Source organism: Saccopteryx bilineata, chromosome 3 (genome assembly GCF_036850765.1).
Source record: "Saccopteryx bilineata isolate mSacBil1 chromosome 3, mSacBil1_pri_phased_curated, whole genome shotgun sequence".
Taxonomy (NCBI): Eukaryota; Metazoa; Chordata; class Mammalia; order Chiroptera; family Emballonuridae; genus Saccopteryx; species Saccopteryx bilineata.
The window spans coordinates 257,405,536-257,419,423 of NC_089492.1; the positions used below are offsets into that span (position 1 = coordinate 257,405,536).

At 51.7% G+C, this 13,888-nt stretch overlaps 2 protein-coding genes and 4 non-coding genes across 7 annotated transcripts in view; 1 reads left to right on the forward strand and 5 right to left on the reverse strand.

The window, feature by feature from the left end:
• Positions 1 to 920: 920 nt before the first annotated feature.
• The window catches only part of BEST4 (bestrophin 4), a 31,870-nt gene continuing 18,902 nt past the window's right edge, over positions 921 to 13,888 (forward strand). Inside the window, exons 1-9 of one of the 2 annotated variants that reach the window (XM_066269368.1) lie at positions 921 to 1,298; positions 1,386 to 1,480; positions 2,065 to 2,298; positions 2,411 to 2,565; positions 3,021 to 3,098; positions 3,396 to 3,593; positions 3,706 to 3,786; positions 3,997 to 4,151; positions 4,316 to 4,580. In XM_066269368.1, the coding sequence (XP_066125465.1) occupies positions 1,147 to 1,298; positions 1,386 to 1,480; positions 2,065 to 2,298; positions 2,411 to 2,565; positions 3,021 to 3,098; positions 3,396 to 3,593; positions 3,706 to 3,786; positions 3,997 to 4,151; positions 4,316 to 4,565 (1,398 nt within the window). In that variant the 5' untranslated portion in view covers positions 921 to 1,146 and the 3' untranslated portion in view covers positions 4,566 to 4,580. Of the gene's footprint in view, positions 1,299 to 1,385; positions 1,481 to 2,064; positions 2,299 to 2,410; positions 2,566 to 3,020; positions 3,099 to 3,395; positions 3,594 to 3,705; positions 3,787 to 3,996; positions 4,152 to 4,315; positions 5,375 to 13,888 lie in introns of those variants that run through there. The other variant, XM_066269369.1, reaches the window with a different exon arrangement.
• Positions 9,961 to 13,747, reverse strand: RPS8 (ribosomal protein S8). Its single transcript, XM_066269380.1, has 6 exons — positions 13,612 to 13,747; positions 13,074 to 13,180; positions 12,511 to 12,610; positions 10,916 to 11,091; positions 10,569 to 10,698; positions 9,961 to 10,127 (listed from the first exon to the last, which is right to left on the reverse strand). The coding sequence occupies exons 1-6, from the start codon at positions 13,613 to 13,615 to the stop codon at positions 10,018 to 10,020; spliced, it is 627 nt and encodes a 208-aa protein (XP_066125477.1). The 5' UTR covers positions 13,616 to 13,747; the 3' UTR covers positions 9,961 to 10,017.
• LOC136332820 (small nucleolar RNA SNORD38) lies at positions 10,247 to 10,315 on the reverse strand. Its single transcript, XR_010730952.1, has one exon. It is a non-coding gene; the product is annotated as a small nucleolar RNA SNORD38 (small nucleolar RNA).
• Positions 10,789 to 10,856, reverse strand: LOC136332821 (small nucleolar RNA SNORD38). The gene has a single exon (XR_010730953.1). It is a non-coding gene; the product is annotated as a small nucleolar RNA SNORD38 (small nucleolar RNA).
• LOC136332822 (small nucleolar RNA SNORD46) lies at positions 12,691 to 12,793 on the reverse strand. The gene has a single exon (XR_010730954.1). It is a non-coding gene; the product is annotated as a small nucleolar RNA SNORD46 (small nucleolar RNA).
• LOC136332806 (small nucleolar RNA SNORD55/SNORD39) lies at positions 13,268 to 13,347 on the reverse strand. The gene has a single exon (XR_010730942.1). It is a non-coding gene; the product is annotated as a small nucleolar RNA SNORD55/SNORD39 (small nucleolar RNA).

Below are 13,888 nucleotides of genomic sequence, written 5' to 3' on the forward strand. Positions count from 1 at the left end.
CTCCCAGACCTGTGACCTTGTCAGTCTTGTGGAATGGGAATGGGAATGGGCCTGGGGAAGGGCTGGCTAGGCCCTCACAGGGCCTGGACTAGAAGCGTGCAGTGTGGCTGGTGGCAGGATCCTGGTCCCAGGGTGTGAGCCCTTGTTTAGGCCCAGATGGGCCAATTTCAACCTTTGAAGTCCATCAACTCTAGCTGTGAATCCTGCCTCCAGCACGTCCCAGCTGTGTGATCTGTGAAATGGGGATGATCCCTACCTCATGGGGTTGCAATGAGGATTCTATGAGAGGGTGATATAGTGGTGCCTTTGGCACAGTGCCTGCCACTTAGTCAGTGCTCTGTGATCAGCAGCTGTTATGATTGTAACAATTTATCACACATCTGTTTTCTCACCTGGACCAGCGTGGGACAGTAATCCCTGTCATCCTGACTTCAGGGACATGGTGTCATCTGTGTGAGCTGTGGTGTCAATGCAGATGGCATTTCTGCCACTCAATGTCCAGCCCAGCCCTGCAGGGGTAGGGAGACATATCCAGTTCCCAGGACCAGGGGAAGCTGGATGACAGGCTCAATCCATCAATGATAACCTCAGTCCAAACATAATGGACCCAGGAGGTACTTAAGAGTGTGGGGGGTGAAGGCCAACCCAGTTCTCCTTTCTCAACACAAGCTGCTGCTCAGAGCAGGTAGGCAGGTGTGGGTGGGGGTGAGAATGCCCTGGGCCTCAGGAGACCAGCTGTCAGCTTCGAGAGCAAGACGCCAGGGGACAATGGTGGGTCTGGACTAAAGCTTCAGTGGTTCAGGATCTGGCCATTCCTAGCCCTGTAAGCGGAAGAGGAGCCTGGGAAAGCCTCATGTACACGAGGGCCTAGATCTCAGGCCCCCCTTGTCCCACCCCATGCTAGCGTGAACCCTGCACAGCTGAGGTCCAGAGGGGATGGAATGTGCTTTGTCTGCTCTGCAGCTTCCTCCCACCTTGTCTACTGACACAGGGTGAAGGTTGGGTGTTTATGACCAGAGTTGAAGGGAGGTTGCCTGGGGGACTAAGCTTGGTGATGAGAAGGCAAGCGAAGGAGAAGGCTTGCTGGGAAAGAGGGACAGTTCTGGGGGCAGCTCTTGTGACCTCCTACTCCAGGCCCCCAGCACCATGACAGTTTCATACACCCTCAAAGTGGCAGAGGCCCGCTTCGGAGGCTTCTCTGGGCTGCTTCTCCGTTGGAGGGGAAGCATTTACAAGCTCCTCTACAAGGAGTTCCTACTCTTCACCGTCCTGTATGCTCTGCTCAGCATCACCTACCGGTGCGAGGGTAAGGCCTCAGGGCTGGTCTGCGGGGGTCTAGGCTGCCCACCTCCCTCTAACCCAGGCCTACACCTGACCTTCCCCAGGCTGCTGCTGAGCCAGGAGCAGAGGCATGTGTATGCTCAGGTGGCCCGATATTGTAACCGCTCTGCAGACCTCATCCCCTTGTCCTTTGTCCTGGGTAAGGCTCCCTCTGTTCTCCCTGGTATCATCCTTACTGTCTTCCCTGGCCTTTGGGTTGGGTTGATAGTGCTGAGGGTCAGAATTACTCCAGTAGCACAGCCTGGAGACCAACCAGAGCGGGCTCAGAAGGCATAGCAGCTGTGTGCCGGCTCCAGGATTTCCAGGGGGCTGGACCCTGCCTATCACTTGCTGGACCCTCACTCAAAACAAAATCCAAGCCACCTGCTGGCTGGCATAACCTACCTATGGGTACTGGAGGGGAGCTGGTGAGAGATGATAGCCCATTCCCCCCCTCATAGGAAGCAGGGCTCAGAGTTCATCATTACCTGGCCCTGAACCACCACCTTTCTACCCAAGGGGGGTTCACTCTTTCCTCCCATCTTGGTCCAGCACATCAGGCTGGAACCAGAGGAAGCGACTGTCCTCCTGACAGTGAGGCAGGGCACTGGGAGCCGATGTGTCCTTCCCTCTGCCTTGGTTCAATCTGGCCTGGGCCAGGTGCTCTGGCTGACGGGCAGGGCACGCTGACTCCCAGGACTTCCATCTTCCTTTCCCAACCCTCCTATTCTTGGTGGCAACCAGGTTTCTACGTGACCCTGGTGGTGAACCGCTGGTGGGCCCAGTACACAAGCATCCCGCTGCCAGACCAGCTGATGTGCGTCATCTCGGCCAGCGTGCACGGCCTGGACCAGCACGGCCGCCTGCTGCGCCGTACCCTTGTCCGCTATGCCAACCTGGCCTCGGTGCTAGTGCTGCGCTCGGTCAGCACCCGGGTGCTCAAGCGCTTCCCCACCATGGAGCACGTGGTGGATGCAGGTGTTTCCTGTGCCTCCGGGGAGGGGAGGTCTGCTCTCCAGGGAAAGCTCCCACGCCCAGGGCCCCAGCTTTTAGAGGCAGAGTCTGTTTCCCACCCACTTTATCTCTGCAGGTTTCATGTCTCAAGAAGAGAGAAAAAAGTTTGAGAGCTTGAAATCTGACTTCAACAAGTACTGGGTTCCCTGTGTCTGGTTCACCAACCTGGCAGCCCAGGCCCGGAGGGATGGGCGAATCCATGATGATATTACCCTCTGCCTACTCCTAGAAGTGAGTCAGCCGAGGACCAGGCCCATCTGCTCTCCTTCCCCTGGCTTTGTAAACTGGAATAATTTAGGACTTAACACATACATGGTGCCAACTTACCACACATTGTTGGAAGCACTATACTTATATTAACTCATTTAACCTTTAAAAATCCTTGAGACAGGCGCTATTATTACCAACCCCCTTTCACAGATGAGGAAACTGAGGCACAGAGCAGAAAAGAAATTTGTCCAAGTCACACAACTAATTAGGAAAGCTGGGATTCATACTCAGACATTCTGGTTCCCAGCTCTGTGCACACAATTACTTTGCTAAACTGCTTCCTGCCACAGGCACCCCAGCCGGATAAGAGCTCTGAGAGTAGAATGAGCCTCCAGACCTGGCCCAGGCCTGGGTTGTGCTGGGCTCCCCTCTTCAGCCCCACCTTTACTGACTTCCTCTTCCTGCTGTTCTACCAGGAGCTGAACAAGTACCGAGCCAAGTGCAGCATGCTGTTTCACTATGACTGGATCAGCATCCCCCTCGTCTACACCCAAGTAACTGCCTGTCATCTCCTCAGTCCCAGCGTCTACTGTATGTCCTATACTGTGTGTGAGGCACTGGGAGTTAGACATGGCACCTGCCTGGCGCAGTTCAGTCTAGTGAGACATTGAACAACCAAGGGTTCATCCTCAAAGCCTCCCTGGACACCCACTAAGATGATCCCATTTTCTCCAGTGAAACACTTAGCTACCTGTTTTCATTACTTGTTGGATCCCCGCCCCTCCCCCATGTCCTTAGGGATAGGGACAGCATTTTCCCCTGCCCCATTCAGCCAGGCTTCCCTTCTCCAGGTGGTGACTATAGCAGTATACTCCTTCTTTGCCCTGTCCCTGGTTGGCCGCCAGTTTGTAGAGCCAGAGGCAGGGGCTGCCACACCTCGGAAGCCTCTGGAGCCAGGCCAGCAGCCAGAGCCAGTGGTGGGGGACCTGGACATGTATGTGCCTCTCACCACTCTGCTGCAGTTCTTCTTCTATGCTGGCTGGCTCAAGGTGGGCACTTCAGGTGGTTGTGCCAGCCTGCTCTGTAGGAACATGGACCCAGCACCCACTTCATCTTTGGGGACAGAGAATGGGGGACAAAACACTATTTTACAACTGGCAGGTGGCTGAACAGATTATCAACCCTTTTGGTGAGGATGATGATGACTTTGAAACCAACCAGCTCATTGATCGCAACTTGCAGGTGAGCAGGGGTCTAGGGGCAGAGCCCCGGTGTGGAGGAGAGGAGCTTTTTTATTTTTTGAGAGAGAGAGGAATATCGATTTGTTGTTCCACTTATTCATTCACGAGCCCTGACGGGGGATCCAACCTGCAACCTTGGTGTATCGGGAGGACGCTCTAACCGAGTCACCTGGCCAGAGCCAGGAGATTTGTAACCTGTTGCCCACCCTAGGTGTCCCTGCTATCCGTGGACAATATGTACCAGAACCTGCCTCCCGCCGAGAAGGACGTGTACTGGGACGAAGGCTCGGCGCAGCCCCCCTACACTGTGGCCACGGTGGCTGAGTTGCTGCGGCCTTCCTTCCTGGGCTCCACTTCTAACCTTCGGTGAGTGGCCGCCTCTAGCAGAGGCAGGAATGACCCAGCCCGCGGGCCCCAGGTCCCCGCCCACCTTCTGGGCGTCAATGACGCACTGTCACCCGCCCCCTCTGGAGACCCAGCCCACCCCACACACGGGCGGAAGCTCACTCTCTTCATCCTCCGGCCCGCAGCGTGAGCGAGGACCCCGAGCAAAACCTGCAGGTGGAGGCGACCCCTAGGTTGCCTCGGCCGGTGCCGGCTGCGCAGAGCCCACTGCTCAGCGGCGTCCCGGGTGCACGAGGGCCGTCCCCCGCAGTCAGCCTCCCGAACTTAGGCGGCCCACGAGGACCCAACCCAATACACCCGCTGCGCTCTGAGGACTGCGACCCGGAGGCAGCAGACTGCATCGAGGAGGCAGCGGGTTCAGGGGACCAAGCCTAGGAGCCCTGAGCAGAGGTAGCTGGGTGGGCCCCGCTGCCAGCCTCCCCCAGGCTCGACCCCACCCACCTTTCGCCTCTCGCTGCCCACTTTCCGGGCAACGCCCGGTCCTGCACTATTAGAGCGGCACTTCCTGTGTTCTCCAACCAGAGCATTTAAAGAGGAAAATGGCCAGAGGCCCTGGCCGGTTTGCTCAGTGGATAGAGCGTCCGCCCTAGCCTGTAGATGTCTGCAGTTCCACCCTGTCAGGTCACACAGAAGTGACCATCTGCTTCTCTTCCCCTCCTGCAGCCAGTGGTTCTATTGGTTCTAGTGTTGGCGAGGGTGGGAATGGGGGGGGGGGCAGTGCTGGGTGGATCCTGGTTGGGGCACACGCAGGAATCTGTCTGCCCTCCTCACTTAAAATAAACTGTTTAAAGAGGAAGATGGCCGCAAGGGCCTGAGCCAGGGTTAGGAGTGTGTCCACTTTGGCGACGAAGGTGGGATGGATTGTTTGGGAAGTTGAGGCTGGAAGGATACATGAGACCAGGCATGGAGGACTCATGCAAAGGGCAGTTAATTTCCTCTTCAACGAGGGACTAGGCCGTTGTCAGACTGAAGGGAGCATCAGCATTACTGAAGGGCTTATTAAAAAGTTCTAGGTAGGCCTGACCTGTGGTGGCGCAGTGGATAAAGCCTCGACCTAGAAATGCTGAGGTCGCCGGTTCGAAACCCTGGGCTTACCTGGTCAAGGCACATATGGGAGTTGATGCTTCCAGCTCCTTCCCCCTGTCTCTCTCTCCTCTCTCTCTCTCTCTCTCTCCTCTCTAAAATGAATAAATAATAAAAAAAATTAAAAAATAAATAAATTATTAAAAAAAAAGACATTAAACTAATTAAAAAAAAAAAAAAGTTCTAGGTACCACTCCTAACATTTCTGACTGATTAGATCTGGAATGGAGCTCAAGGATCACAATTTGAGTCTTATATGTACCTTACTCTGATAACCTTACTCCGAAGAGGGGTCAAAGTGTGTGTGTTAGATACTTTTGCTTTATCTGTAATGTTCAATTTTTTTGTTTATAATGAGACTATATTATTACTTGTGCATTACAATTGTTTAAATTGAATTGGCAGGCTGTGTGGTGAGATAAAGGTAAAGGTTTGGGAATCTGCCCTGGAGGCTGATTAAACTCACATGTGACGGCTGTTACACATACACCACCCAGCCTAGACTTGATCATTTGGACTTTAGATTGCCAAGCCTTTCTCTACTCCCACCAACCCAATGGGGAGAATGGATAAATGGAGTGAAAGCTGCAGTCTGTTTCCATGGTGGGACTGCGATGTTGGGAGCACTTGGTTCATGTTGAGAACATTATGGAATACAGACTCAGAACACTAGATTGGAGTCATTGCTAAACTGAGCTCCTCTAAGGTTCCTGTTTTGTAACCTCAGCCTCCACTAAAGAAGTGGTGAATGTCAAAACTGAACATAAGGGCCTGACCAGGCGGTGGCGCAATGGATAGAGCATCGAACTGGGATGCAGAGGACTCAGGTTCGAGACTCCGAGGTCGCCAGCTTGAGCGCGGGTTCATCTGCTTTGAGCAAAGCTCACCAGCTTGGACCCAAGGTCACTGGCTTGAGCAAGGGGTTACTCAGTCTGCTGTAGCCCCATGGTCAAGGCACATATGAGAAAGCAATCAATGAACAACTAAGGTGTCGCAACGAAAAACTAATGATTGATGCTTCTCATCTCTCTCCATTCCTGCCCATCCCTCTCTCTGACTCTCTCTGTAAACAAACAAACAAACAAACAAACAAACAAACACATAAGGGCCCTGGCCTGTTGTCTCAGCGGTAGAGTGTCGGCCTAGCATGTGGAATTCTGGGGTTCGATTCCCAGTTAGGGCACACAGGAGAAGCACCCATCTGCTTCTCCACCCTTCCCTCTCTTTTTTCTGTGTCTCTCTTCCCCTTCTGCAGCCAAGGCTCCATTAGAGCAAAGTTAGCCCAGACGCTGAGGACAGACCTTGGCCTCCACCTCAGGCACTAGAATGGCTCCGGCCACAACAGAGCAATGGCCCACATGAGCAGAGAATCAACCCCTGGTGGGCATGCTGGGTGGATCCGGTCAGGGCATGCTAGAATCTGTCTGACTGACTCCTGGCATCTAACTTTGGAAAAATACAACAAAACAAAACCAACTGAACATAAGGCCAAAGGAAAAACAAATGCCAGAACTCAGGGGAGCTGGGAGTGTATAGGTAGAAGCTGAGTGCTGCATCTGGCACTTGTCAACAGACCATATTATAATACTGGCTTTGCTACTTTCCTGCTGGATGATCATGGGATATCAAACATTTTAAAGCCTTGCAAGTGGCCAAATCTATAATATGGAGGTAAAAGCACCTCTCCATAGCCATTCACTGAGAAAGTGTCTGAGGTTTTTTTGCTGATTTATAGGGGGAGGTAGCCTTGCTCCAGGGCAATAATGGCCTCTATAAAGACAGCAGACTCCTTAGAACCTACTGAGGGATTAGAGGTAGAAGTGACGTGGGGTAGGAATAAAGACCAATGCCTTGTAGAGCTCAAATTAGAAAGGGCAGAATTAATTATTGCTTTGCTATGCTCTGAGTAAACATTAATGTAGTGCATGAAAACCCTCACTGGGTGTAAAGGAAGGGGCCAAGTCTCCCCAGAGCCAATGGTAGGAGGGTTGGATTTTGTTTTCAAAGATTTATTGCCTGACCAGGTGGCGGCACCGGCCCCGCCACACTTCCGAAGGGGCACCTCTTTCACTGGTGGTCAGTGAGAGGAGCATAGTTCCCACTGAAATACTGGTCAGTTTGTTTTTAAATTTACTTGTTCTTTATTTTATTTATATTTTTTACAGAGACAGAGAGGGAGACAGGGACAGACAGACAGGAATGGAGAGAGATGAGAAGCATCAATCATTAGTTTTTCATTGCGCGTTGCAACACCTTAGTTGTTCATTGATTGCTTTCTCATATGTGCCTTGACCGCGGGCCTTCAGCAGACCGAGTAACCCCTTGCTGGAGCCAGCGACCTTGAGTTCAGCTGGTGGGCTTTTGCTCAAACCAGATGAGCCCACGCTCAAGCTGGTGATCTCTGGATCTCGAACCTGGGTCCTCTGCATCCCAGTCCGATGCTCTATCCACTGGGCCACCGCCTGGTCAGGCATTGTTCTTTATTTTAAATATTGTATTTGTTCCCATTTTGTTTTTTACTTTAAAATAAGATATGTGCAGTGTGCATAGGGATTTGTTCATAGTTTTTATTTTTTAAAAGATTTTACTCATTATGGAGAGGAGAGAGAGAGAGAGAGAGAGAGAGAGAGAGAAGGGGGGGAGGAGCAGGAAGCATCAACTCCCATATGTGCCTTGACCAGGCAAGCCCAGGGTTTTGAACCGGCAACCTCAGCGTTTCCAGGTTGACGCTTTATCCACTGTGCCACCACAGGTCAGGCCATAGTTTTAATTTTTTTTTTTTTCCCATTTTTCTGAAGCTGGAAACAGGGAGAGACAGACAGACTCCCGCATGCGCCCGACCGGGATCCACCCAGCACGCCCACCATGGGGCCATGCTCTGCCCACCAGGGGGCGATGCTCTGCCCATCCTGGGTGTCGCCATGTTGCGACCAGAGCCACTCTAGCGCCTGAGGCAGAGGCCACAGAGCCATCCCCAGCGCCCGGGCCATCTTTTGCTCCAATGGAGCCTCGGCTGCCGGAGGGGAAGAGAGAGACAGAGAGAAAGCGCGGCGGAGGGGTGGAGAAGCAAATGGGCGCTTCTCCTGTGTGCCCTGGCCGGGAATCAAACCCGGGTCCTCCGCACGCTAGGCCAACGCTCTACCGCTGAGCCAACCGGCCAGGGCCATAGTTTTAATTTTAAAAATATTTTATTTACTCATTTTTAAGGAGAGATAAGGGGGAGGAGCAGGAAGCATCAATGCCCATATGTAGCCCAGGGTTTCGAACTGGCAACCTCAGTGTTCCAGGTTGATGCTTTATCCACTGTGCCACCACAGGTCGGACTGTTCAGTTTTTTTTCTAGTCTGGCCCTTCAACGGTCTGAGGGACAATGAACTGGCCCCCCGTGTAAAAAGTTTGGGGACCCCTGGGATAGAGCATCAGCCTGGAATGCTAGGACCTATGTTTGAAATACTGAGGTTGCCAGCTTGAGCGTGGGATCAGACATGCCATGGTGGCTTACTTTTAGGCCCAAGGTCACTGGCTCAGATGGAGCCCCCAGTCAAGGCGCATGAGAAAGCAATTAATGAACTGAGGTGTCACAACTGAGTTGATGCTTCTCATCTCTCCCTTCTTGTCTGTACCTCCCTCTCAAAAAAAAGTAAAAAATCATTTAAAAAAGGATTTTATTGACTTTATGGGGTTGGGGGTGGGGTAGAGCAAGTATCAACTTAATATGAGTTGATGCTTCTCATCTTTCTCCCTCTTATTAAAAAAATAAGGTCAAGATGACCCAAGATTTAGATTGAGGCAGTTTTATGAAGGCATGTGCTACAATCAAATAATTGAGAATTTGAAAAGGGAGAGCTGAGGAATGTGATCAGTTTTCACAATGCTGCCATCAAAGTGCAGGTGTCATAGGCTTGGGCTAAAGTCAGAAAGACGGAACACAAACCACTTTTAAATGCTGGTGACAGGCAATGTAGCTAAATTGAAGACGAAGAGCTGACGCTTAGATTTAGCAATGCATAGATTACTGGTAATCTTAACACTTTTTAGTGAGAAGGGATTAGAGCTCAAGAATTTTACTTTTTTTTTTACAGAGAGAGGGATAGATAGAGACAGACAGGAACGGAGAGAGATGAGAAGCATCAATCATTAGTTTTTTGTTGTGACACCTTAGTTGTTCACCAATTGCCTTCCCATATGTACCTTGACCGTGGGCCTTCAGCAGACCAAGTAACCCCTTGCTCGAGCCAGTGACCTCGGGTCCAAGCTGGTGAGCTCCGCTCAAACCAGACGAGCTTGTGCTCAAGCTGGTGACCTCAGGGTCTCAAACCTGGATCCTCCGCATCCCAGTCTAACGCTCCATCCACTGCACCACCGCCTGGTCAGGCTGATTTACTTTCAACAATGCAGGAATTTGGAACAAATTTCAAAATTTCTAGACCACCTGTGGACCCAGGTTGAAAACTCTGAATTACAAACCAAGGTCCAAAGGTACAGGATCTCTACAAGAGCCAACACTGCTTCCCTTAGATGGTCTCTGCTTGCCCTGTATGCCACATCCGTTCTCAACTTCAGGGTAAGAAATGTTTCCACTACTGTATTAAGGCACAGCCTACCTAACAGGCCTGGCTTCAGGGAGAAAGAATTAGGGTACTCTACACTGAGTTGATCAAGTAAGTATTCAGACAACATGGACACAGAACCCAGAATAAACACTTTTATTACACGTACTAAGACAGGAAGGAGGAAGGAGGATTTATTTGCCTTTCCGGGCCTTGATTTTCCTCAGATAGAACTCCAGCTCCTTGCCCTCTAGCACATAGCCATCTGCTCGGCCACACTGGCCTGGTCTTGAAGCAATGCAGGCTGCAAGAGAGTTACGTGGTCCTTAGCAAAATAATACTGTGGCCCTACCAATTCTAGGTGCCCTTAAAAGCCCACCTTGGTTCGGGTATCCTGGGGCCAGGCATGAAAGAAACCTGTTGTCTCTTCAGATATACTTTATCACCACTTAAAATCAGTAGCAGAACTGGACAAAGTTTTCATCACTGAGACAGCCCCCTCAGCCCGAGCAGACTTTTCAAAATCCTGCTCCTGAAACTCAGGCAGAGGCCAACCTCAGGCCTACAGACTCCTGCCCACCACTTCCTATTTTAGCTCCACACTAATGGGCTGAACAAATGTTGATTTTTGTCTTTGTATGCTGTTACAAACTGACTGCATAACAGGCAATCAAAAGACCCGAGGCAAGGGTAAATGCAGAGGGCACACCGTCCCCCGTCCCCCCCCATGCACCAGCCAGCTCACCAAGAAGCTTGCCCTGCTGGAACTGCTCTTCTAGAAGGCTGCTAATTTTGGCATTCTTTTTCCTTTCATCGTATTTCTTCTGAATTTTCTTTGATCTTTTTTTGTTCAAAATCTCTTCTTCCTCAGGAGTCTGAGTCAAGGAAACACAGATGGGTTTAGCTGGGGCTCCCAAAAGGAGTTACCATAGCCTCAAACCCTGCACATCCCAACTCTTGCTGCCTTCCTCAGCACTAAAGGCTCTCATCTCTTTCTTCAGTAGCAGAACTGGACAGACTTTTCATCACAAGAAGGCTGGAATCAGATTGGCCTCCACCACCCCAACAGGCAGGTTGCCCCCAGATACATACCAGCTTGGCTCCCTTCTTGCGGCCCAGGGGCAGCGCATAGTGTGACTCGTACCACTGCCGGTATGGTGTGCTGTCAACGAGCACGATGCAGTTCTTCACTAGGGTCTTGGTGCGGACCAGTTCGTTGTTAGATGCATTGTAGACAACGTCAATAATCCGTGTCTTGCGCGTACAACCTGCTCACAGGATAAATTCAGAATCAAGTCATGGTAAAGCAGTGGTCCTCAACCTTTTTGGGCCACGGACCAGTTTAATGTCAGAAAATATTTTCACGGACCGGCCTTTAGGGTGGGACAGATGAACATATCATGCGACCTAGACAAGCGTCAAGAGTGAGTCTTAGACGGATGTAACAGAGGGAATCTGGTCATTTTTAAAAAATAAAACATCGGCCTGACTGGGCAGTGGCGCAGTGGATAGAGCGTTGGACTGGGATGCGGAAGACCCAGGTTCGAGACCCCGAGGTCACCAGCTTGAGCGAGGGCTCATCTGGTTTGAGCAAAAAAAAAAAAAAAGCTCACCAGCTTGAGCCCAAGGTTGCTGGCTCAAGCAATGGGTTTCTCGGTCTGCTGAAGGCCCGCGGTCAAGGCACGTATGAGAAAGCAATCAATGAACAATTAAGGTGTTGCAACGCGCAACGAAAAACTAATGATTGGTGCTTCTCATCTCTCTGTTCCTGTCTGTCCTTGTCTATCCCTCTCTCTGACTCTGTCTCTGTAAAAAAATAAAAATAAAACAAAAAAATAAAACATCGTGCCTGACCAGGCAGTGGCGCAGTGGATAGAACGTCGGACTGGGATTTGGAAGACCCAGGTTCGAGACCCCGAGGTCGCCAGCTTGAGCACGGGCTCATCTGGTTTGAACAAAAGCTCACCAGCTTGGACCCAAGGTCACTGGCTCCAGCAGGGGGTTACTCCATCTGCTGTAGTCCCCCAGTCAGGGCACATATGAGAAAGCAATCAATGAACAACTAAGGAACCGCAACGAAGAACTGATGTTTCTCATCTCTCTCTCTCTTCCCGTCTGTTTGTCCCTATCTGTCCCTTTCTCTGACTCTGTCTCTGACACACACACACACACACACACACAAATAAGTAAAAAATAAAAATCGTTCAGACTTAAATTGGGGTCCTCTGATGTAAACCATAGGCTAGCTGGCTTTGCCCTCCCATCCCCACCCTCACAGGCCTAGGAGAAGCAAGGGAACCCTAGTCTATTACTCAGCCACAGGGCATCAGCTCATCTCCCACAAACCCATCTTTCCAGAGATAGCTGACAATGACATACTCAGTCTCTATTTTTTTATTTATTCATTTTAGAGAGGAGAAAGAAAGGGAGAGAGAGAGAAGGGGGGGGGGAGCTGGAAGCATCAACTCCCATATGTGCCTTGACCAGGCAAGCCCAGGGTTTCAAACCGGCGACCTCAGCATTTCCAGGTCGACGCTTTATCCACTGCGCCACCACAGGTCAGGCTGACATACTTAGTCTCTAGATTCAGCCCTCTCCCTAAACCTACAGCAGTCAAGAAACAGACTGGAGAACGCTCAGGTTACAAGCTCAGTCTTTCCCACCCACTCCCGGGTGGCCTTACTCACACTCGGAGCCCCAGGAGAAGTTGCCCACGTCCAGCCTCAAGGCTCGGTACTTCTTGTTGCCTCCCCGCACACGGACTGTGTGTATTCGGCGGGGGCCAATCTAGGAAACAAGGAGACAGGAACTAGGTTATGAAAGCGAGCAACACAAGGCAGGAAAAAGGAACCTGGACTGGATGGAGGAAACAGTCAGTGTAACTATGACAGGTCCTAGCATTGGCAAGTGGCACACAGGTGACCAAGACGGCCACACCACGCCTAAGGATACTTTTTCATCACTCTCGTTACCTCCAAGAAAAAATGACTTGGTTCCAAACTTTATAATCAAGTGTCCAAACAAAAATACCAGACTTCTAACTATTATACGTGGAGCTCACTCCCTCCTGGCATCCTTCAATCGTAACACAGCGCATCTCCGGCAATCTCTTCAGTATCTATCCAGCAGGTAAAGGTGAGACGCATTCCCAAACATCATGGAGCCCCAATATTCGACAGCCACGTAGAGACCGGACCGCGGAGATCAGGGAGGGGGCGACCTCACAAAATGCTGAGGCCCCACCACGCACCTTAGTGTTGGCAGCAGGGCGTCCCAGCTCATATTTTCGCTTTTTGTGGTAGGGTTTTCTCTTGCCTCCGGTCTTGCGGCGCTTGTGCCAGTTGTCCCTAGAAATGCCTGTATGTGGGAGCGGGGAGCGGAGGCTTTAGCCGCTGGCTGGCGCGGCCAGTCCCCGTCAGCTCCAGAGCCCCGTAAAGGGCGGGCCGCACGTTCAGTTCTCCAAGGTTTGCTTCCCCACTGAACACTCGGTAGTTTTCAGCAGTACTAATGTATCATCATACACGTGCTGCCCAGCCGGCACCCTTTTTCCCACGGCAGCCATGTTGGTGTCGCTTGCAGCCCTGGCTCGGGCTCTGGAACGAGCCCCGGCGCCTGCCTCGGCGGCCCGAACACGAGCAACACCATCCTAACAGCTACGAGCAACACCATCATAATGGCTGTTCTTGCCGAGGGTCGGGTCGCCCACCCTCCTAACTTGGCTGCGAGGCAGGATGGCGCTGGATTAAGCTCGTTCCTCTACCCCACCCGCAAACCAAAGCCACACTCACCCATTGCTTGGCGCCGGCAGAAAAGGAAGGACGTACAACGTCACGGTGCGATTTGTAAAACGAAGTACTGCCGGAAAGTGGTAGCCGTTGCGTCTACGCCGTAGAGGGTAGCCGTTGCGACTACGCCGTAGAGGGTAGCCGTTGCGACTACGCCGTAGAGGGTAGCCGTTGCGACTACGCCGTAGAGGGTAGCCGTTGCGTCTACGCCGTAGAGGGTAGCCGTTGCGACTACGCCGTAGAGGGCCCGCAGGAAAGTGGTAGCCGATGAAACTACGCC

What these genes read in the sequence shown, in the direction of transcription:
- RPS8 (XM_066269380.1), bottom strand. An exon ending in GCAAGAAGGGAGCCAAGCTG is followed by an intron (nt 10,699 to 10,915) that starts GTATGTATCTGG and finishes TCCTTGACTCAG; the next exon opens with ACTCCTGAGGAAGAAGAGAT. An exon ending in CCAGCAGGGCAAGCTTCTTG is followed by an intron (nt 10,128 to 10,568) that starts GTGAGCTGGCTG and finishes ACTCTCTTGCAG; the next exon opens with CCTGCATTGCTTCAAGACCA.